The 23,075-nt window shown below is 38.3% G+C and overlaps 1 protein-coding gene across 1 annotated transcript in view; it reads right to left on the bottom strand.

Moving 5' to 3' along the window:
* SEC23A (Sec23 homolog A, COPII coat complex component) overlaps nt 1-17,882 on the bottom strand; it is a 63,454-nt gene extending 45,572 nt beyond the window's left edge. Inside the window, exons 1-8 of the mRNA XM_032871227.1 lie at nt 17,680-17,882; nt 11,213-11,454; nt 9,637-9,694; nt 9,347-9,433; nt 8,179-8,415; nt 4,946-5,025; nt 3,042-3,186; nt 724-882 (exon numbers count right to left, since the gene is read on the bottom strand). Coding sequence (XP_032727118.1) covers nt 724-882; nt 3,042-3,186; nt 4,946-5,025; nt 8,179-8,415; nt 9,347-9,433; nt 9,637-9,694; nt 11,213-11,433 — 987 coding nt within the window. The 5' untranslated portion in view covers nt 11,434-11,454; nt 17,680-17,882. The remainder of the gene's footprint in view (nt 1-723; nt 883-3,041; nt 3,187-4,945; nt 5,026-8,178; nt 8,416-9,346; nt 9,434-9,636; nt 9,695-11,212; nt 11,455-17,679) is intronic.
* Nucleotides 17,883-23,075: the final 5,193 nt, after the last annotated feature.

The following is a 23,075-nucleotide window of genomic DNA, read 5'->3' as shown; positions in this document are numbered from 1 at the left end:
AAAAAAAAAAAAATCTTTAAAAAAAAAAAAAAAAAAAAAAAAGAAATACTTTTTGAAGCTCTAATAAAAATTCCAAGCTCAAAAGGGAAATTAGGTAGCAGGAAAAAAGCATCCAGTAATAGTGACAAAAATCATGTTATTATACTTTTAAAAATACTATATATGACTACCAAAAAGAAAAGAGATAATACAGCAAAACTAAAATAAAATTGTGAACTCCAGAGAATCTCTTTTTTAAAAAGGGACATTAACAGCAAAACCAATTCAAGGGAGTCCACAGTCAAAAGTGAGAATATATTGCCACAAACCCAAATAAAATTGAAGTAACATGAACAGAAAACAACTCACAAGAAAACAATGGACTATTCATGCTATGAACAATGTATGTATCTACAAGACAGCCTCTTGGAAATGAAAAAGGAAAATGCAAGGAATTTTTCCAAAGCAGGCAGAATATTATTTAAAAATGAGTATTTAAAAAGGCACACAGAGCTTCTCTCTAGAATATTCTTTAAAGAGATACTTATTGGTGCTACTAAGTCTTTAAATATTTAAAAAAAGAAAAATTATCAAGGAAAAAAAAAACACTATTTCTCCAATTCTGAACAGTAGTAACAATATCAGACTTCACAATATCAGATTACTTATCAAGTACTTGTATACTTCCTCTTCCATAAAATGAATTTTTCTACTAAAGCAAAAAGGCTTAAAAACCAAAATTACCTTAGTTCCCTTTTTAACATATTTGGCATTGTCTTTTTCAATATCATGCCATGATCTTATAGGTGTCTTCAGTTCATCACCAACCACCATTCCGGGCCCTTGAGTGGCTGGACCACCAATGAACATCATGATACGAGCACCAGTGTTGGGAAAAGTACACTATTGGAAAAAAAGTAACTTGTCAAAAGAATTTAAAAGAAAATATAAGGATATACATTTCTGAAAGTGAATTTTGATGTATTCTTTCTAGAAAACAGGAAAGCATATATTTTTTCAGGAAATAACCAAATGTTGTAAAGTGAAATTTAAAAACAAGGTATTTATTTGAATACCTTTCTTTTGAAATCCTATCCTAAACAATAGTGCCTTCCTAACTTTAAAACAATCTATAAACCTGATCTCTCTAAACAAGGATGCTTCTTCTACTTACTTAAAGCCTGACTGGGAAAAGTAGAGAAAGAGTGAAAGAAAGCATCTTCTTTTTTTTTTTTTTTAGATTTTATTTATTCATTTGACAGACACAGATCACAAGTAGCAGAGAAGCAGGCAGAGAGAGAGGGGGAAGCAGGCTCCCTGCTGAGCAGAGAGCCCGATGTGATGCGGGGCTCGATCCCAGGACCCTGAGATCATAACCCGAGCCGAAGGCAGAGGCTTAACCCACTACGCAACCCATGCGCCCCAAGAGCACATCTTCTATTTTTTGTTGTTGTTGTTTTACTTTTTACGTTTAAAACACAAGCATACCTTACGTTTCTAGTTCAAGATGATGGACTAAGCACTCCAATCTACCTCTCCTTCCTACCAAGGTACCAGTGACATGAGAAAAAATGGTATTATTTTTAAAATAAGAAAGACCGCTATCAGTAGACCAGAAATTTTGAGGAATCCAAACACAATGGATAACAAAGTTGTCATTTCTTTCTTTTCTGAAGCTATAACATAACATGAAAAATGTGCTCTGTATTTTTGTCCAGTAACTGACTAGGGAAATTGCAAACAGAAGCATTTCTAAAATGCTTATATAAATTTTTCTAATTATGGGACAAAGTAGAGTAACTATACACAGAGAGAAGGAGATGTAAACTCCATAATGGTATTAATAAATAAACTGAAAGTTTGATGAAGAATGAGATATTTGCTAGGTTTCAAGTTCCTTACCATCTAATGTTTATTAATCACAAAAGGAGGAGAAATTTTAAAAGTAATTCTACAGTGGAGAAACCTGCAGACACAATCTTAGTAAGTGATCATGGTGATTATATCACCTTGAATGGGGCAAATGAAAATCATGGGTCACCTCATAGGGTGTAATGAGAACACAGCATCATTTCTCTGACACTCCTGCCAATCATGCAAGACCTCAATCTAATTGTGAGGATACATCAAAACAAACCTCATTTGAGAGAATCTGTGAAATAACTGGACTGAATCTTCCAAAGCATCAAGGTCATGAAAGGAAAAGCAAAGCTGAGGAACTGTACCCGACCGAAGGAGACTAAATGGACATACCACTAAATACATGTCTCTGAACTATATCTCTTTTGTAAAAGAAATTATTGAAATAATTGAATGAGGTCTGAAAATTAGGTGGTAGTAATGTATCAGTGTTAATACTCTGATTTTCATAATTGTATTGTAGTTATGTAGGAAAACATCCTCATTTATAGAAAATACAACTCAAGTATTCAAGGGGTTAAGAACATACTAGCAACTTAGGGGGCGCCTGGGTGGCTCAGTGGGTTAAGGCCTCTGCCTTCGGCTCTGGTCATGATCCCAGGGTGCTGGGATCGAGCCCCGCATCGGGCTCTCTGCTCTGCGGGGAGCCTGCTTCCTCCCTTCTCTCTCTCTCTGCCTGCCTCTCTGCCTACCCGTGATCTCTGTCTTTTAAAAAAATAAAAAAATTTTTTAAAAAAAAAAAAAAAAAAAAAAAAAAAAGAACATACTAGCAACTTAAATAGTTCAAGGAGAAAAAAGTTCTTTACAACTTTTCTGTAAATTTGCTATCATTTCACAATTTTAAAAAGCACTTTTATAATTATAAAGTTCTAACTATAATTACAAAGCCTAAGAGATGTGTAAAATTTTCAAATACTACTTAAAAGCAAAATTCCCCTTATTCTACCACTGTTAATATTTGGACAAACACCCTTCTAGGTGCCTCTCTGGACACAAAAGGATACCCTGCAGGTCCAACTTCAAATATAATTATATACTTGCTGTCCTAATGACCTGATTTTTTTCACTCAACATTACCTTGTACATATTACTGATACACATACATATACATTTACATTCCAAAACAGAGCTATCGTCACTACCTCAAGTAGTCCTACAGCTATGGAGAGTGCCACTCCAGAGGAACGCAAGGGTCTCTTTCCCTGTGGTACAGGCCAAGGGTCTCGCTGCAGTTCTCCCAGAAGATCTGTGAGATTCATGTCTATTTTCTGTACTGGCTGCAAGAATCTGTAAAACAAAATTAAATAAAAAGTCATTTATAAATGTTTGTGGGTAAGAGTTTAAGAACCAAGCTATCTACTTTTTTAGAAAGAGAAAAGCATGGGGTGCCTGTGTGGCACAGTTGGTTAAGCATCTACCTTTTGCTCAGGTCATGATCCCAGGGTCCTGAGATCAACGTGGGCACAGGGCCTGAAGGTTCATGACCTGAATGGAAGACAGAGGCTTAACTGACTGAGCCACCCAGGTGCCTCTGTTTAAGCTCTTTTCTATGAAATAGGAGACAGGTGTTCATCATATTAAAATAACTCATATTAACCTCTAATTGAATAGGCTTGTGATGACTAATGAAACACTATAACCAAATGCTCGGCTGGAAGCCTGCTTCTTTCTTTCCCTCTGTTCTTCCCCTCACCTCCCCCAGCTTACCTGTTCTTTCTCTCTTAAAAAGAAAAAAAAAAAAAAAGAAAGAAAGAAATAGAAAAAAGTAATTTAAATACATAGCAGACCAATGGTTTCCTTTTTTGTATTATGATTATTTTTATTAACATATAATGTATTATTAGCCCCAGGAGTACAGGTCTGTGAATCGACAGGTTTACACACTTCACAGCACTCACCATAGCACATACCCTCCCCAATGTCCATAACCCCACCACCCTCTCCATACCCCCCCCTTGCCCCTCAGCAACCCTCAGTTTATTTTGTGAGATTAAGAGTCTTTTACGGTTTGTCTCCCTCCCGATCCCATCTTGTTGCATTTTTTTCCTTCCCTACCCTTCAACACCCCCCACCCTGCCTCTAAGTTCCTCATATCAGGGAGATCATATGACAATTTTCTTTCTCTGATTGACTTATTTTGCTCAGCATAATACCCTCTAGTTCCATCCACATCATTGCAAATGAGACCAATGGTTTTCTAACTTTTGTGTGCATCAGAATTGGTGGGAGGATTTATTTTAATAGATTGCTGGTTGCACAGCTTTGTTTCAGTAGGTCAGGGGTAGGGTCCAAGACTCTGATTTTCAAATAAGTTCCCAGGTGATGCTATCTGCTGGTTCAGAACCACAGTCTGAGTACAACTGCTATAAGGGAAACGCTCTCACACCGAGTATCAGGACTGCATCTTTTATTTACCAGTCGAGAACGTTTTAAGGCTATTGAAATAATTATAAGAATATACATCAACTCAATTTTAGTAATACCACCTCTGATTAGTAAGTTTAGGGGGGAAAAAACTACCTCAAAGGCTAAAAAAGCAAAATGAAAGCTTTTTTTTGTTTTGTTTTTAAAGATTTTATTTATTCACTTGACAGAGACAGCGAGAGAGGGAACACAAGCTGGGGGAGTGGAAGAGGGAGAAGCAGGCTTCCTGTGGAGCAGGAAGCCTGAGTAGGGCTCAATCCTAGGACTGAGCCGAAGGCAGACTCCTAATGACTGAGCCATCCAGGCACCCCTGAAAAGCTCTTGAGGCTCTACTTTTTTGCTTGGCGGCCTTCAACCAGAAAAGTTTTTAAGAAATTAAAAACAGAAGATTAGGAACATATCAAAACTAAAGTAACTCCTTAACATTGTAATGATGAGAAACCATTTTGGTGACATGATTCTGCCTCATCTCTTTAGAAAATATACTAAAGCAATGTATTTATATTACTAAAAATATTTAACAACATAGTATCACTGAATGTCTATGTTCAAATTAAGGGTAAGGGATGCTTAAAAGAGCTGCACAAATTGTAAAATTAACTTTGCAATATTTAATTATTACCTATTGGAAGGAGGTGGCTGCTGTACCTGAGGACCACGTGTTGCTTGAGTAACAGGTACTTTAGAGAGTCCCAGCATTTCCTGTAAAGAGATGATTTCTGTGATATCCATTCAATTACTCCTACAAAGATGTATCAACTACTTAACATGTGCAAGGTGCTATGCTAAGTAGTAGGAACACAAAAATAAAGAACATAAAGTCTCTTTCCTCAGAAAGCAAAAGGTCCAGGTGGGGAGACTGTCAGGTAAACAATAACAGTACAATGAAATAATCACAATAAGAGAGCAAAGTACAAGGTGCTACAGAAGCAATGAGGGATACTAGCTCAGAAATACTTTCTTTCTAATTAATAGTCAAAAAGTTACTGGGTAACTTGAATGTATTTCTTAACTTATATTCATCCACCCCTTTGAGCAACTATATTTCAAGTGTCTGCTATGTGCCAGAAAATCTAGTGGTAGTAAAATATATACAGTCCCTGACCTTATGAAATTAAAATCTGACAAAACAAATAGCAGTTAATAAAATCAATACCTAAAAAAGTATAAAATTGCAATTGTAATAAATGTTATAAAGGAAAGGTACAGGGAATCATATAAATGGGATTATAAGGTACATATACCTTGTATGTCTATATTTCTTAATTTTTAACCTACTGCCTAACGCAACTGCCAGTTTCATTTTGAATTTTAAATGTGCACAAAATTCCTTTCTAGACACATGAAAATATTATTTTTACTAATAATAGTAAATTCTAAATTCTACTCTTGAATTTAGAAATGCTTAGTCATGAAGTGATAGAGTAAAAGTATATAACAGAAAATCATAAAGTCTAAATAAATACTTGGAAAGAAAAAATACTTAACTAGTACTACAGTATTTCCTATACTCCTAGCAGGAAAAACAACTTTTTACTAACAACTTACTGCACGTTAGATTCTGTGCCAAATTCCTTATATACACTATTTCTTCACAGAATAATGAAGTAGATTTTTTAATCCTTACTTTAAAAATGAAAACTGACACTCAGAAAGGCTACATAACCTGCTAAAGGTTACACAACCAGTAAGTGGTAAAGCAATATATTAATCCAGGTTTTGCCGGAAAGCCCTGTAAGAGTTTATACAATTCTGAGTATTCTCATGTTACTTCACTTAGTACTAATAACAGCCTTGTAAAACAGGTATTTATCCCTTTCCACAAAGGATAAGAAAACAAGCAAGGAGATCAAACCAAGACCGCATAACTGGAAGAGTTTAAGATTTGAATCCAGGACTATTTGGGGAGCAAAGACCAAGCTCTTCTTGAGAAAACAGAGAAGAAAAATAAAAACACTTTAATGGAGAAAAAAATTTAGTCTGTAGGCATTTATTGCCTGCTACAAAAAAGGAGGAATATTATGTGTTACGTATGTATTATATAATTTAAGTAAAATGTACTCTACAATCAGAGGTTAATATTAAACAACTTAAAAAAAATTTTACAGTTAAAAAAAAAACAACAGCAAATACTTACAGGCACAATCCATTTAATTTTCATGACCACGAAGTAAGGTAGATTCCATTATTACCTCTCTTCTACAAACAAAAAAAACCTAAGGCACAGAAAGACTAAAACTTGCCCACTTTCTCTCCTGTCTCATAGAAACAAATGATCCTGCGCTCCAAGGTACTCTGCTTCCTATGCTCCCGAAGGAATCCCCATCACCTCTTCTGAAACCTCACCTCCCTCCTGCTTTCACTCACCCTCTTTAGTCTCTCTTTCCCTCCTGTGTGTAAACACATTCAAGTGTCCCTCCTAGAGTAAAGCCGTGAACTCAGTTCCCTCTCTCAAGTTCCCACACTATTGCTAAGCTTACCTTCAACAAACCTCTTAAAAGACCAGACTCTAGGGGTGCCTAGGTAGCTCAGTGGGTTAAAGCCTCTGCCTTTGGCCCGGGTCATAATCCTGGAGTCCTGGGATTGAGCCCCACGTCGGGCTCTCTGCTCCTTGGGGAGCCTGCTTCCCTCTCTCTCTGCCTGCCTCTCTACCTACTCGTGATCTCTGTCAAATAAATAAATAAAACCTTAAAAAAAAAAAAAACAGACTCTAATTTTCTTCACCTCCTCAAATCTTATTCATGATCTGATTATTCACTATTCATTACCCTCCCCATCCAAACCTGCAAATTTCTCCCTATTTTCTATCTCAATTAACTGTCGCACCACTACCCCAGTGTGCCAAGCTTCAAATTAGAATCATTTAAATCCATTCCTAAAATCTTCTTTTCTTTTTCATTTTGGACTACCTGGATGCTCCAAAGTCTGACTTCATGTCTGTCTACTTTGTACAAGGCTTACCTATCATCTTCTAGGATAACTATTCTTAACTGGGAGTTGTATCAGAATCAGAGTTTTTCAAAATACTTACGTGAACAATCTTACCCTCTTAATAACCTCCCAATACAAGCACATGTTCATTCACACTCTTAGAGTCTAGCAAAATCTCTAAGCAAAAATATATATTGAAAAATATCCCCACATGATCCTAGTAAGCCACACATAACTCCCTATCTTGGAAGAAAAGCTTCAATTGCCCCCAAAATAAAAATGTCCTAGTGTATGAAAAAATATATACTCTTAGTTCATACATTAATAACCCTCAAGCCTTAAAATATTCCCTTTGCCAAACCTAATAAAAGTGTTTGGGTCATGGGACACCTGGGCAGCTCAGTCAGGTAAGCGTGTGTCTTCAGCTCAGGTTATGATCCCAGAGTCCTGGGATGGAGTCCCACATCGGGCTCCCTGCTCAGCAGGAAGCCTGCTTCTCCCTCTGCCTGCCACTCCTCCCTCTGCTTGTGCTCTCTCTCTCTCTGAGACAAAGAAATAAAATCTTAAAAAAAAAAAAAAAAAAGTGTTTAGGTCCTAAATGAGATGTCAAGAAGCAAAAGGTAATATTCTGTGGTTGCTTTCCCTCAGTCTTCAGCATGAATTCCATAAGCCCTTCAAATCTCTAGCAAAATACCTTCAGTTTCACCATTAAAAGTGAGGGGTTCAATCTGTATAATAATTTCAGACAACTGAAGGAAAACTGATACCAACATTAAATTTAAAGGCTTTGTAATACAATGATAATAATACAATTAGTCATTATTATAAAAATATTTTCTACAAACTTCTATCCAGAATGCATTTATAGACATTTATGGAGTGATGCCCACAGACAAGATTAAAACTACCATTCTTGCTGCTTACCTGAAGTTGTTTGGCAGACAGGTCTTTTGTTCCTCTGAACACGTAGCTTTTTGAAATGCCCTCACATCCAAGTTCATGAACCTGTACCATTCTCCCAAAAGTAATAAGTCCAACCAAGGCTGTAGGTGGTAAAAGACTTAATGACATCTGCATAGATTCTTTCAGGGCTTGTAAATCTTCATCTTCCATGCAAGTATCAACCACATAGAGGAATATCAAAGGCATCTGAGGACCACGCTTTTAAAAAATGTTGCAATAATAAGAAAATAATGTTAATGTATTAACACTCAGCACAATATACAAGCATAATTAGTAGAGGACTAATTAAATAATTTACAGTTCAAAAAAATAATTTACAGTTCATTCATACAATGCAATCTTAAGTTATTTCAGAAATGAAACAAGTTATATACACACAGAGACATCTAAGACATATCAAGAGAAAAACTAAATTTACAAACATTATTTATAGTTTCAAAAGCTTTTGGTTTCATTTAATTGCATGAGGCTTCATCTCCTATACAAGTATTTATTTCTCTCAAAATAAGAAAACAATAGCTATAAAGCTTAAAAACAAAATAAGGTGATTTTTATAAAATAATTATCTAAACCTGAATTTTACTGCAAGAGACCTGGAAACTAGGTAGGCTGGACAAATTACTTACTGGCTCAAGTGATCCATATTCTGCTTTCTCTACAACACTCACAAAGAATATTATAACTTTAATACTTATATATGTAAACAACTATGTAAAGCCTTTCAGAAAGGGAAGAAAAATGACCTTCTTAACAAGGACCAATGCAAGAGTAACTTTATTAATTAGACTTGGAGATATACCGTCAGGTTCTAGCATCATATTGACTTAAGTATTTCTGAACTAACCTTCCAACTACACAGCAACACTGACTCTGTACTATTTATTGATCTACTCAATATAGCAAATCATCCCATCACCCAATATCCTGGCCACCCATTAAATGACTACAACAGAGAGATTATCTTATTCAAATTGACCAAGACAGTTCTTACCTCTTAAAAGCTCCATCAATTCAATGTGAGAATCAAGAATGATGGCCACTAATTCATCTGAATTTAACAATTATTTTGGTATAAAGTAAATTACTAGATATTTAAAACCTTCTTAAGGATTTATTCTTGTGCTCTTACCAGAACTACATATTCGATGCTAGAAAACTGAGGTAAAAGCTCAGCGGGTTGATTCAGTTCAGATATACCAGCATAAGTAGGTGGAAACTATGGAGGAAAAAAAGAAATTTTTAACAAATTACTTGCCAGAAAGAGTAATGAAATTCTAAACTGCAAATAATTTTCTGATCATTTAGTTACTAAAATATATTTTTCATATGAAAATTTATTTCATCTTTTTTTAATACACATTTTTCTACATATTTAGATTAGTACCAAAGCATTAACATCTGCATTGTGAGTTTTCTTACCTGATTCCTTTGATAACAAAAGTTGCAAGCCCAGAGTTTTGCTCGATAATCCACCTGACTGTTTTAAGAAAAGATAAAACAGAGTTCATGTTTCAGTTCAACTGTACAATGATCTTAATTTTAATAAATTAATTTTTCTGAAACATGAAAACATTCAAATAGTTAAAGTGATCTTTAAAAGCTATTACTTCTAGATGTTGCCAGTATCTAATTCATACTTTTAGCAAAGTTTACCTAAATGAACTTTTAATACATAGCAAATATCAGTAAAATTAAGATAATCCTTTTTTCTTCAAATGATTTAGTAACTTCTACACTCAGATCTAGAAAATATTTGTTTAATTCAGAAGTATATTTCTTGAATACTTTATATGTACCCGCCATTATTCCAGGTACTGATAATACAGCAGTAAACAAGAGATCAAAGGTCCCTGTTATCACTGAGCTTATAATCTAGAACAGAAAAACATACAATAGAAAAGTAGGTGCATAAATACAGAAGATACTTTCAGACAGTGATAACAGAGATTAAAGATAATAAAGCAGGGTGTAAGAATGTGTTTGGGAGGGGTACTTTAAAAGAAAGTCTTCTTAAATAAACAACTGAAATGTGATCTAAATGAAAAGGAACCGGTCAATCCAGGCAGAACAATCCAGGCAGAATATATAGCTATTGCACAAGTTTCAAGGTAGGAATAAATTTCATATGTTCAAGGATCAGAAAGAGGGTAAGGTATAATGTAGATAAGAATAAAGGAAATGGATAAGATGAAAACAGAAATATACAAAGGCTAGATGATAAAGGGTTTTATACGTCTTGACAAATAGTTTGGATTTTCAGTCTATAAGACACTATTAAAGGATTTTAATCATCTGATATCCATTTGTAACACTTTAGCTTCTGGATAAAGAATAAACTGCTAAAAGACAAGAATGGAAACAGGGTGTCCATAAAATTGTCCAGAAAAAAAGATGGTATACTTTGAAGTAGAGAGTACTAGCAGAGACTGAATATGAGAGACAGAATCAGTAATGTTCCAGAGGCAGATTCAGAGATGCTAGTGGACTGAGCAGGGAGAGAGGGTGGAAAGAGGAATAAAAGATGATTCTTGATATTCTGGTTTATGCATTAAGAAATCATAACATTTTCAGGGGCGCCTGGGTGGCTCAGTGGGTTAAGGCCTCCTTAACCCTGCCTGCTTCTCTGCCTACTTGTGATCTCTGTCTGTCAAATAAATAAATAAAATCTTAAAAAAAATCATAACATTTTCAAACACCATACCACTCAATTATGACTTTTCTAATTACACAAGATGGGTCTAATGATGCACAGCCATCACCAGTACCTAGCAATACTAGTGATAGGATCTAACAGTTCATATAGTGATAATTTTACCTTTGGTCTCTTACCAACTCACTACAACTAGAATATCCTTCAATTTTACAGCTCCTTGGATGTGACTACCCTAATTTGAAAAAATAACTATAACAAAACAAACACCTTCATATAAATGCACAAGAAACTATAATCTTAAATAGGATTGCAACATTAGTTTTTTCAATATATTTTAATTACCATAAAGGATTCAAAACTGCACGGCAAGTGGTCCTACTACACAGAACAGGTTCATATTGAATAGGTGGTAAATCAGGTCTCTCCTTCAGTGGTGTAAATAGGGCTGCTACTGGAACGACCATTCTTGTAGCTTCCAGTCGACTTGATGGCCAAACATTCCAACTAAATCGGACTCCATCTCGTTCTTCATTTTGTTGGATGAATTCCAAATACGTTGTCATCGTAGTGCGTGATGCTTACTTCTGTGATAAAATTAAAGATGTTTAAAAATCTTATTCTTTTTAAGATTTTATTTATTTATTGGACAAACAGAGCACAAGCAGGGAGAGCAGCAGGCCGAAGGAGAGGGAGAAGCAGGCTCCCGGCTGAACAGGGGGGCCTGACAACTGGGATCACACCCTGAGCCCCTGAGCGGAAGACAGACGCAACCGACTGAGCCACCTAGGCGCCCCTAAAAATCCTCTTAAAAAACTAAAGTATTTTTTTTCCACTGTCCACCATATTCATCCAAGAAAAATGAGCAATCTCAGAAAAAAAATTAGCAAGCAACAATAACCTCACTTATAACAAATGAATGACTCTACAGAACTAAGTGTTCATTAGGCCCAGTAAGAGGTATTTCATCCTTTTTCAGTCATTCTTAAAAAAAAAAAAAAAAAAAAAAAAAAAAAAGTATAATAGGTGTCCTATTTATTTAAGGTGTATAGGAAAGAAAGTCAAAGATGGGGGGAAATTTAGAGCCTATGTTTTCGGTATCAGCCCTCTAAGTTACATTATTCTAATGAACAGATTATCAAAAACATTAAATTCTAAAGCTCATATGGTTTTCTAACAAGAAGATGACAAGTTTCCACAAAACCTGCTAGAAGAGAATGCTTAACAGTGCATAACAAAAACATTTTTCTAAAACTGAGTACTTCTGTTTGAGACAGGTAAATTTTTCTATTGTGTGAATATAGGACCATTTGTGGCACAATAAGTAAAATGCTTGCTAAGTGGTGTTCTATATATGCCATTTGACTTCTTTTGCAGAAACTTAATTAAGAATATTTTTAGGGATGCCTGGGTAGCTCAGTCGGTTAAGCGGCTGCCTTCGGCTCAGGTCATGATCCTAGTGTCCTGGGATCAAGCCCCACATTGGGCTCCTTGCTCTGCAGGGAGCCTGCTTCTCGCTCTGCCTCTGCCTGCTACTCTGCCTGCCTGTACTCTATCTCTGACAAATAAATGAGTAAAATCTTTAAAAAAAAAAAAAAAGAATATTTTTAACATTCCAACTTAGGAGAGCATTTTTTTTTAAGATTTTATTTATTTATTTGACAGAAAGAGAGATCACAAGTAGGCAGAGAGGAGGCAGAGAGAGAGGGGGAATCAGGCTTCCCACTGTGCAGAGAGCCCAATGTGGGGCTCGATCCCAGGACCCTGGGATTACAACCTGAGCCGATGGCAGAGGCCTAACCCACTGAACCACCCAGGTGCCTCAAGGAGAGCATTTTGAACTCCAATTTGATACATACAATTTCAATATATTCTCTTAAATTTAATAGAAGGAGGATTCCGCTCTCATTAGGGCCCCGTATCAAGACATATCTCCATCTCGTTACTCTTCTTACTGCCTATGTAGACTGCCAGCCTTCCTAACTAGACAACAGTTAGTTCTATCTCACATTCTCAAACTGCAACAGTGATTTGTAAAGGAAGGAAACTGTAAAATTTAAAGTTCTGAGAGGATAGAGAGTTTAAATTGTTATGTGGCTGGCCAAAGATTTGAAGGAGAGATGAAAGATATCAAGAACTAAAGAATTAGTAAGGTAGGGTACCAAAAGAGCCAACAGGAATACTGAAGTTGCTAAGAATGACAATAGGACGAGGAACTGATTCTAAAATGTAACTGAGGGAAGAAAAGATATTATTTGAAAAAAAGCATATTGAATATAATGGTTTTAATTTTAGGAACATTTTCAAATAGATTTTGTTAATAAGTATTACAGAAAGCGAAGCTTAACAAATCTAGGTTATTTCTCTTCCTTGGCAGCTAAGAATTTTCTTTTATTTAAAAGACATAAGAATGTTCTATATTAAATATATCTCTGTTAAAAAAAAGAAAAATTAGGGGCGCCTGGGTGGCTCAGTTGTTAAGCATCTGCCTTTCGCTCAGCATGATCCCAGTGTCCTGGAATGGGCACACCACCCCCCCACAATTGGGCTCCCTGCTCAGCAGGAAGCCTGCTTCTCCCTCTCCCTCTCCCCCTGCTTGTGTTCCCTCTTTCACTGCCTATCAAATAAATAAAATCTTTAAATATATATACAAATACATATATATAAAAAGAAAAAAATTAAACACTATATTCCTATCAGAATCTCACAGACAACCAGAAAACTATATGCTAATCAAAAGCAAACACAGATTTTTCAAAGATTGATAAGGGACAGAGAGGAATCCTAAAATAACTAACCTGTTTAGAAAAGCCGATCTTCAAGGTAAATACAGAAGCCAAATTCAAGAAGGACAGTACAAGTTTCCAAGAAAAAGCAGATGTTGAAAAATCATGATAAAACAAAAGTCTGGAATAGTCAGAGGACAGTTAGATGCCAACCTCAGTTTTAAAGAAAAAACAACCTCCTCTGGGAGAGAAATCGTTCTTACCAACAGCTTCCAGGCTATGTATGTGAATATAAATTCCAGGACTATGCAATCCCTCCCATTATTTCTACAGAACAAAAACCAAATGAAGTTTTCCATTTTTGCATATGTAATAGAATCTATGTAGTCTAAAATGTATCATCAAAAAAATTTTAGGGGCATCTGGGTGGTTCAGTGGGTTGAGCCTCTACCTTCGGCTCAGGTCATGATCTCAGGGTCCTGGGATCCTGCCCACAACAGGCTCTCTGCTCAGCGGGGAGCCTGCTTCCCCTTCTCCCTCTGCCTGCCTCTCTGCCTGCCTCTCTGCCTACTTGTGATCTCTCTCTCTGTGTCAAATAAATAAATAAACAAAATCTTTTTTTTTAGTTTTTTAAATACAAAAAAAATAAAATGCATCACCAAAAAGCATTAAAATACCTAATAAAATACTAGACCAATCAGGGTTTTTCATCTGAACCATAAAATCACAAAAAAATGTTTTGACTATTTTCTCAATTCTCCAAAAATAGTACATAACTAATACTTAGATATTTGGCATACATTTTCTCAACTGATGAAGTAAGTCTGTCACCTGGAAAATAACTGACAGTAGTTATTAACGTGGATAAAATGTGAGCTTTCAAGCAAATATAAAGAAAAGAAAATGTTTAAGATTTTATTTATTTCTTTGACAGATAAAGACACAGAAAGTATACAAGCAGGGAGAGTGGCAGACAGAGGGAGAGGGAAAAGCAGGCTCACTGCTGAGCAAGAAGTCCAATGTGGGGCTCCATCTCAAGGTCCTGGGATCATGACCTGAACAGAAGGCAGATCCTTAACCCACTGAACCACCCAGGCACCCTGCAAATATCAAAATTTATGAAAACCGGTGTCCATGACCCTGAGCTTCACAGCCGGCTAATATGTAAAGATTTTTCTGATAAGATCTGTGCTGATACTAATGTGAATTTTCTATTGTATAATGAAACATGTCAATATTTGGAAAATATACTTTTTTTTTTTTTAAGATTTTATTTATTTATTTGACAGACAGAGAACACAAGTAGGCAGAGAAGCAGGCAGAGAGAGAGAGAGAAGCAGGCTCTGCACTGAGCAGAGAGCCCGATGCGGGGCTCGATCCCAGGACCCTGGGATCATGACCGGAGCCGAAGGCAGAGGCTTTAACCACTGAGCCACCCAGGCGCCCCTGGAAAATATACTTTATTCAGTGAGGCAAATCTCCCAAATGATCAGTTCATGATATTACAAAATCATGCATGGATAGAGATCCATTCAAAGTGCAGGACAGACCAATGAATTTCAATGCAATATAGTACAAAAAGTTCACTTCTAAGATTTCATTATTCACACTGCTATTAACCCTTGATTTCTGAATTAAAACCGTCAGGTTGTAGTGTAGTATGAAAAAAGAATATGCACAATTATCTGGAAAAGTTATTAAAATATTCCTCCTTTTTCCAACTATGTATCTAAGTAAGGCAAGACTTTTCATACAATTTAAGCAAAATAACTTATTACAATAGACTGAATGCAGAAGTAAATATGAAAATCAACCTGTCTTCTATTAAGGCAGGGTGGGTTTTTGGGGGAGGGGGGTAGTTGGGTTTTTTTGGGTTTTGTTTTGGATCCTTAACAATGTTCAAGAGTACAAAGGGGTCCTAAGAAGCAAGGTCTTAAGACATTAGGGCTCAATTCAATCAGAGAGCCTAGTAGAGAAAGGCTCTATTAGATTTAACATAAAGACATTTATACACAATAGACAGGTTTAAGTTTCTACAAGTAACAAGGCTGTATCGTAACATCCGTGCTTTTTATTATGAAATACTAAATATCACCTGTGTGATATCTGAGCACAATTACCCTCCTTTTCCTCTCTGCTCTAAGATCATATTTGTTTACTAAATCACATCTGTTGTATTTTGTACATTCTCACTTTTCAGCAGTATTTTGAAAAAGTCCCACCTACTTCTTAACTGGTCCAGTTACATGGCCATGCACAACACCTCCCCAACTTCCCTCACCTTTCCAAGGTAGGAATGGCTCAATTTTAAAATCACTAATTCTAGTACAAACCTTTCCACGCTGGACCATAACCAACAATGGCATATCCAAAATAAATTCCTTTCACAAACTAGTTTTTTTTTTTTTTTTAAGATTTTATTTTTATTTATTTATTTGACAGACAGAGATCACAAGTAGGCAGAGAGGCAGGCGGAGAGAGAGAGGAGGAAGCAGGCTCCCCGCTAAGCAGAGAGCCCGATGCGGGGCTTGATCCCAGGACCTGGGATCATGACCCCAGCCGAAGGCAGAAGCTGTAACCCACTGAGCCACCCAGGCGCCCCACAAACTAGCTTTTTATAAAATGGCATTATTTCATCAGCACTCTTGTCACCTAATCTTACGTTAAAACCAAATAAATATGATTCAGACACTGTATTAGGATGGAGATTTAAAATACTAGTCATAAAAAAAAAATAGTCATAATATTTTTTAAAGTGGTACAAAACACAAAAGACTATGCTAAAGAAATGTCTCATTTCCCAGCACAACTTATATATAATCAGCAGAACTTACTTTAGTTAAATAATTTCTCATGATATAACTAAAAGCAAAGAAGCAAAACATCATGTCTCTTTAACCTACCATATCAAACACATGCCCACAGTATTTTTAAAGCTTTTTCTATTCAATAAAAATCAGGAGTTTGCAATATTCCAATTATAGCACTTTTATAGATCCCAAGTGAAAAATATCCTAAATTGCAAGTAAAACCTGAATTTCTTCCAATCAGATGTTTACCAATTAAGTGTGCCTCTCTACTTTCCAGTTGTAAAATCCTGAATGAAGTGTTTTCAACTGCTTTCCTTGCCTAGATTTATGATCTTGAACAAATAACTTCTCTGATCCTCAATTTCTCAGGTAAGATGAGGGGCTGAGGCTAAAAAACTACAAGGCCCCTTCTAACTCTAAAACTCTATGAGTCAAATAAAAATGGTCGGACTTCCAAAACGATGTTAGACTACTGGAAAGGGAGAGAAGGAAAACTTAACATTTATACTTAAATCCATATTAAACCTAAAACTTTTTTTAACCAAGTTAATTTGTCTGCTTATACGCGGCTTTACCGGGTGGAGGTTGAGGAAATTCACGTGAATTCAACATACCCCAGAGACGACATGTAGACTGTACTTTTCCTTTCCCACCAAAACGGGAAAACGCTAGCACAACAGAAAAGACTGGTCCGATCTGAAAACTGCACACCACTTGTAATCGAGGCCTAAGGCGTTAGCTTGACCTGCCACTTAATTCTCCTTATCCTCTTCGACTCCCGAGGCCGAACGACCCGTGACGAAGTCACCTGGGTTCAAAGTCTAGGGCACTTCAGGGAAGGCATGAACCGAGAAGCCAAGTGTCCAGAAGCAGTGATAAGCTGGGGCGAGGAAGGCAGGTCGCCCGGGAGTCGGGGGTGGGTGCTGGGCGAGATGCTGAACTGCCGTTTTTCACCCGACTCCCATCTTTCGCACCTTACCTAGGGGAGCTTGGTGAAGGGCCCGGGCCCCCAGGCCCGGAAGAACGAAGCGGAGTGGTGGGTGAGAGGGTGAAGAGGTCAGGATTCAAAGGTGCCCCCGCCGGCCGGTCGCTGCCGCCGGCGCCCCCGTCTGTTCCGGAGCACCCCAAGAGGGCAGAGCGGGCACCAGCCCCAAGAGACCCCGGCCCACCCGCCTGCCGGCCCACAGCAGCACAGCTTCCCCTCCCCCGCTTTCCGCTGAGCGCCCGCGGCCTCTCCGGGGAGCCGGGAGGAGGAAGACCCGAAGTCGGTCCTTACCCCAGGGCCTCCGAACGAGATCCGCGCCGGCCGCAGCCACCACCTTGCAAAATCGGTCCCTTCAGCCGACCCAGAGCAACCGTGGCACTGCAATCACAGCCGGCGCCGCCCCGCCCCCGGCCTCCGCTCAGAACACCGCTGGGCCAACATGGCTGGTGCCGCCTCTGCCACGTCAAGGGGTGGAGGGGCGGGGCGACCGCGCCAGGAAACCGAAGGGGAGAGTGCAAGCCCCGGCGGAATGCAGCGGAGATAGGGCACTAGGAGGAGAGAGGGGAGGGGAAGGGGCGTGCACGGAGCCAGGGCGGGGCTATCGGATGAGCGAACTAATGGGAGGGCGCGGCACCCGGGCGGAGCCGTGAGGGTGGAGACGAGAAAGAGAAAGGGGAGGGAAGGGGCGGTGACGGAACCTGGGGGGCGAGGCAACCGAAACTGCCCAGGTTGGGGACCACTTGAGGGGAGAGTGGCCCCAGCGGAACTGGAGCGCCTTAACCCTTTCCACGGATCTAGGGCAGATCCCACTCCCTGAGGGCCACAGGCGAGAGTAGGAACTTCTGTCGCCAGACTCCTCAACTCGAGGTGGGGCGGGGGCGGCGTCCGGTAGGACATCCCCTCATGTAGAGCCCTGGTTGATTGCTAAAACCACAAAACTACATCTCCCCTAAAAAAAACAAACAAAGTGAAAAGTTAGTTTATTCACTTAGTGCAACAAATATTTCCTGAACACTATGTACCAGGTACAGTAGCAGTGCCTATGATATGACATAGGCAAAACAGGCCTATTTATAAAACTAAAAATACAAAAAAATTTGCAATTACAGAGCAAAAAAAAGATGGCTGTCCTCTTTTCAACAAAAATTACGAGACTTTAAAGGTCTCAAAAAAGTCCTCAAGTCCTGTGTTTTAATGATACAAATGCATGAAGAACCAAACGTAACAATTAGCTAGGATATAGTAGTGATGCATTTGAAATCTGCAGTCACTATTTACAAGATGGGTATGTTCCATACTCATGCATCGCAGTTGCATTCAGAGGACATTGCTCATTTTGGGTATGTCTACAAAACCAGGAAAATATGAAGTAAAAATTGGGATTTGCTATATTTACACAATTAAATTTCCAATACAGTTGTTTTCCATTATGCCTTTACTCTTTTTATACAAGCTTACTCTTTTTATAACAGCTTTGAATATCCCTTTACTCTAATTTGTATAAATATCTCATGAAGATGTAAAAATTATAGAGTCCATTGGACTCAGATTATAAATGGTAAAGACTATTTTTCTTGGTATACTGAAAGTTAAGAGGTTTTGATTTGAGGAAGAGAAGAATAGAGAAAGAATGGAAAATATCTTGAGCTACTGGGAAAGGAAAGTTAGACTAGGAATTGGAGAAAGGGAAGACTCTCCTAAAACAACCTTCTCTGGATTTCTAACATAATCTATAGACATCCCTGGCCCAAGGCATTTGGGATTAATCTGTGAATCTGAAGGTTGTTAAACATTTACCAACATGCAACTGACTATAATTGTTTACTTTCATTACACCACCTTGTACAGGTCCTGGCACAAAATAATTTTTCCTTAAATGTTCATGAATGAGCAGCAGCTCTCTCTGCCCATAGGTCTTGTCCCATGCTTTTATATAACCACCATTTTGCAGCATTAAAAAAAAAAAATCAAGAATGAGCATGAAAACATAAATAATTATATATATATATATATTTATTATTATTATTATTATTGGGGTGCCCGGCACAGTTGGTTAGGTATCTGACTATTGGGATGCCTGGGTGACTCAGTGGGTTAAGTGTCTGCCTTCAGCTCAGGTCATGATGCCAGGGCCCTGGGACTGAGCCCCACATTAGGCTCCTTGAGGAGCCTGCTTTTCTCTCTGCCTACCGCTCCCCCGCTTGTGCTTGTTCTTTCTCTCTCTCTGCCTCTGACAAATAATAAATAAAGTCTTTAGGGGGAAAAAAAAATCTGACTATTGATTTCAGCTCAGGTAATGATCTCAGGATCATGAGATCAAGCCTTACATTGTTGGGCTCTGCAGTCAGCAACAGGGTCTGCTTGAGATTCTTTCTCTCTCTCCCTCTGCACCCCACCCAGATAAGTAAATAAATCTTTAAAAAATTATTACTATCATCATTTTTAAGCTTTGGCATTAACTATAAAAATACAAAATCTGACATAAGCTCCCCCAAAAAATTCTTTTTTATTTTCATTATTTTTAAAAATTTTAATTCCATGGGTGCCTGGGTGGCTCAGTTGGTTAAGTATCTGCCTTCAGCTTGGGTCATGATCTCAGGGTCCTGGGATTGAGCCCTACATTGGGCTCCCTGCTCAGCGGGAAGCCTGCTTCTGCCTCTCCCAACTCCCCCTGCTCGTGTTCCCTCTCTCGCTGTCTCTCTCTGTCAAATAAATAAAAAATTAAAAACAACAACAAAAAAATTATACTCTCTAGATCCAACCATTTTGTTGCAAATGGCAAGATTTTATTCCTTTTTTATGGCAGAATATCCCGTTGTGCGTGTCTTTGTGTGTGTGTATGTGTACATACACATGTCCTTCACCCATTCATTTATCAATAGACACTTGGGTTGCTTCCATAATTTGGCCATTGCAAATAATGCTGCAATAAACAAAATTCCTTTTTTTAAAACCCAATACTCTAAGATCATTACTTTTTCAAACTGGCATTTTCAAAATGCCAGAGAATGTTAAAAAAGAGAGGGAGGCAGAGAGCCTCTTTTCTGCTGTCCTACCTGCTGCTCCCTTGCAGTGTATTCAACATTCTATCTCCTCTTAAAAAAAAAAAAAAGAGAGAGGGGCACCTGGGTGGCTCAGTTGGTTAAGCTACTGACTTCAGCTCAGATCGTGATCCTGGAGTGTCCGGATCAAGTTCCGCATTGGGCTCCCTGCTTGGCAGGGAGTCTGCTTCTCCCTCTGACTCTCCCCCTTCTCACGCTTTCTCTCTCGCTCTCAAATAAATAAATAAATAAATAAAATCTTAAAAAAAAATTTAAAAGAGAGAGTAGGGCTCCTGGGTGGCTCAGTGGGTTAAACATCTGCCATCGACTCAGCTCGGGTCATGATCCCAGGGTCCTGATATCAAGCCGGGTTCCCTGCTCAGTGGGGAGTCTGCTTCTCCCTCTGCCCTGCTCCTGCTCTCTGTCTCTGTCTCTCTCACTCAAATAAATAAATAAATAAATAAAATCTTTAATATATATATATATATATATATATATATATATATATAAAAATAAAGAGAAGGGGCGCTTGGGTGGCACAGTCAGTTAAGTGTCCACTCTTCATTTCAGCTCAGGTCAAGATTTCAGGGTCTTCTTTTTTTCTTTTTTTAAAGATTTTACTTATTTATTTGACACAGAGAGATCACAAGTAGGCAGAGAGGCAGGGGGAAGCAGGCTCTCCACTGAGCAAAGAGCGTGATGTGGGGCTTGATCCCAAGGCCCTGAGATCATGACATGAGCTGAAGGCAGAGGCTCAACCCACTTAGCCACCCAGGTGCCCCATGATCTCAGAGTCTTAAGATCAAGTCCTGCATGGGGCTCTGCACTCAGGAGGGAATTTGCTTGAGATTCTCTCTTTCCCTCTCTCTCTCTCTGCCCCTCTCTCTAAAATAAACAAATCTTTAAAGAGAGAGAGAGCGGAGGAGAGCTTCTAGAGTCAAATAACGTCTGGTAACACCAGTGAAATTATGTAAAATAGGTCTCCTGACTTGTCAGGGGTTTTAATATGCTAATATTCATTGTGAATCTTTAAGCACAGAATTTATTTTTAAGATTTTATTTATTTATTTGACAGAAATCACAAGTAGGCAGAGAGGCAGGCAGAGAGAGAGAGGAGGAAGCAGGCTCCCCGCTGAGCAGAGAGCCCCATGCGGGACTCGATCCCAGGATCCTAAGATCATGACAGGAGCCGAAGGCAGAGGCTTAACCCACTGAGTCACCCAGGCGCCCTAAGGACAGCATTTAAATACACTTCCCAGGCCGCCAGAGTATCTCAGTGGGTTAAAGCCTCTGCCTTCAGCTCAGAGTCCAGGATTGAGCCTCACATCCTGCTCTCTGCTCAGCGGGGAGCCTGCTTCCTCCTCTCTCTGCCTGCTTCTCTGCCTACTTGTGATCTCTGTCTGTCGAGTGAATAAATAAAATCTCAAAAAATAAAAAAATAAATACATTTCCCAAGGATATTTGACCTCGAAACTTTTTTCCCTAGGACTATCTAGGATTCAAGTATTCTGAACACCCTATGACTTTGTTTTCAGTCATTAATTACCTTAAATAATAGTTAGTGTGTAACAACCAGTATTTTCCTGCCTACTTCTGAACCCAAAGATGTTTCTTGTTTTTTGTTTTTTTAAAGATTTATTTATTTATTTATTTGACAGAGATCACAATTAGGCAGAGAGACAGGCAGAGACAGAGGAGGAAGCAGGCTCCCCGCTGGGCAGAGAGCCTGATTCGGGACTCAATCCCAAGACCCAGGATCATGACTGAGCCAAAGGCAAAGGCTTTAACCCCCTGAGCCACCCAGGTGTCCCCCAAAGATGTTTCTCAACTGAAGATTCCAGAACTTTGAAGAGTCAAGGGAAATAGAATAATGTAATTTGCTTGGAATTTCATATGATCACCACCAGATGGAGCTTTCCCCAGTTCTTTTTGTTTGTTTGTTTAACACATTTTCTAATATAAATCAAGTGCCTGCAGTTTTTTCTAATGTGGATTCTCTTCCATTTGTTCAGACTGTGACATTATAAGGCACTCACCAACTATTTTTGTAGTACTCACTAGAAAAAGCAATACTCAGATTGTTCTAACTTTGAATTTTCAGCATCAGTAGTGTGTCAAGTCCATATATATTGGACTAGTGTGCTCTAGTGTGTGCACACACACTAGAATCACATTCAATATAGTAATTATAAATAAGGCTAATTTATAAATTACACACGAGAGTTACAGAATTCTAAATTCAAATAGAACTTAGTGATCATTTGGTCTAACCCCTATACATAACAATGAAAGTAAAGATAAAAGAGGTTAAATAGCATATCCAAGGTCAAGGTGCTGATGCCCATTTAAAACCTATAACAATGAGTTTTCATTTCATGTCTGTGTTTTCCCCTTTAAATGTTAACAAGATTTGCTTTCAAAGTTTCTCGCTCTTGGGGCGCCTGGGTGGCTCAGTGGGTTAAAGCCTCTGCCTTCAGCTCAGGTCATGATCCCAGGGTCCTGGAATCGAGCCCTGCATTGGGCTCTCTGCTCAGCGGGGAGCCTGCTTCCTCCTCTCTCTCTGCCAGCTTCTCTGCCTACCTGTGATCTCTGTCTGTCAAATAAATAAATAAAATCTTAAAAAAAAAAAAAGTTTCTCGCTCTTGT

Source organism: Lontra canadensis, unplaced genomic scaffold (assembly GCF_010015895.1).
Source record: "Lontra canadensis isolate GAN:19392208 unplaced genomic scaffold, GSC_riverotter_1.0 scaffold42, whole genome shotgun sequence".
Taxonomy (NCBI): domain Eukaryota; kingdom Metazoa; phylum Chordata; class Mammalia; order Carnivora; family Mustelidae; genus Lontra; species Lontra canadensis.
The sequence above is the reverse complement of the archived record's forward strand: the minus strand, read 5'-3'. Positions and strand labels throughout refer to the sequence as shown.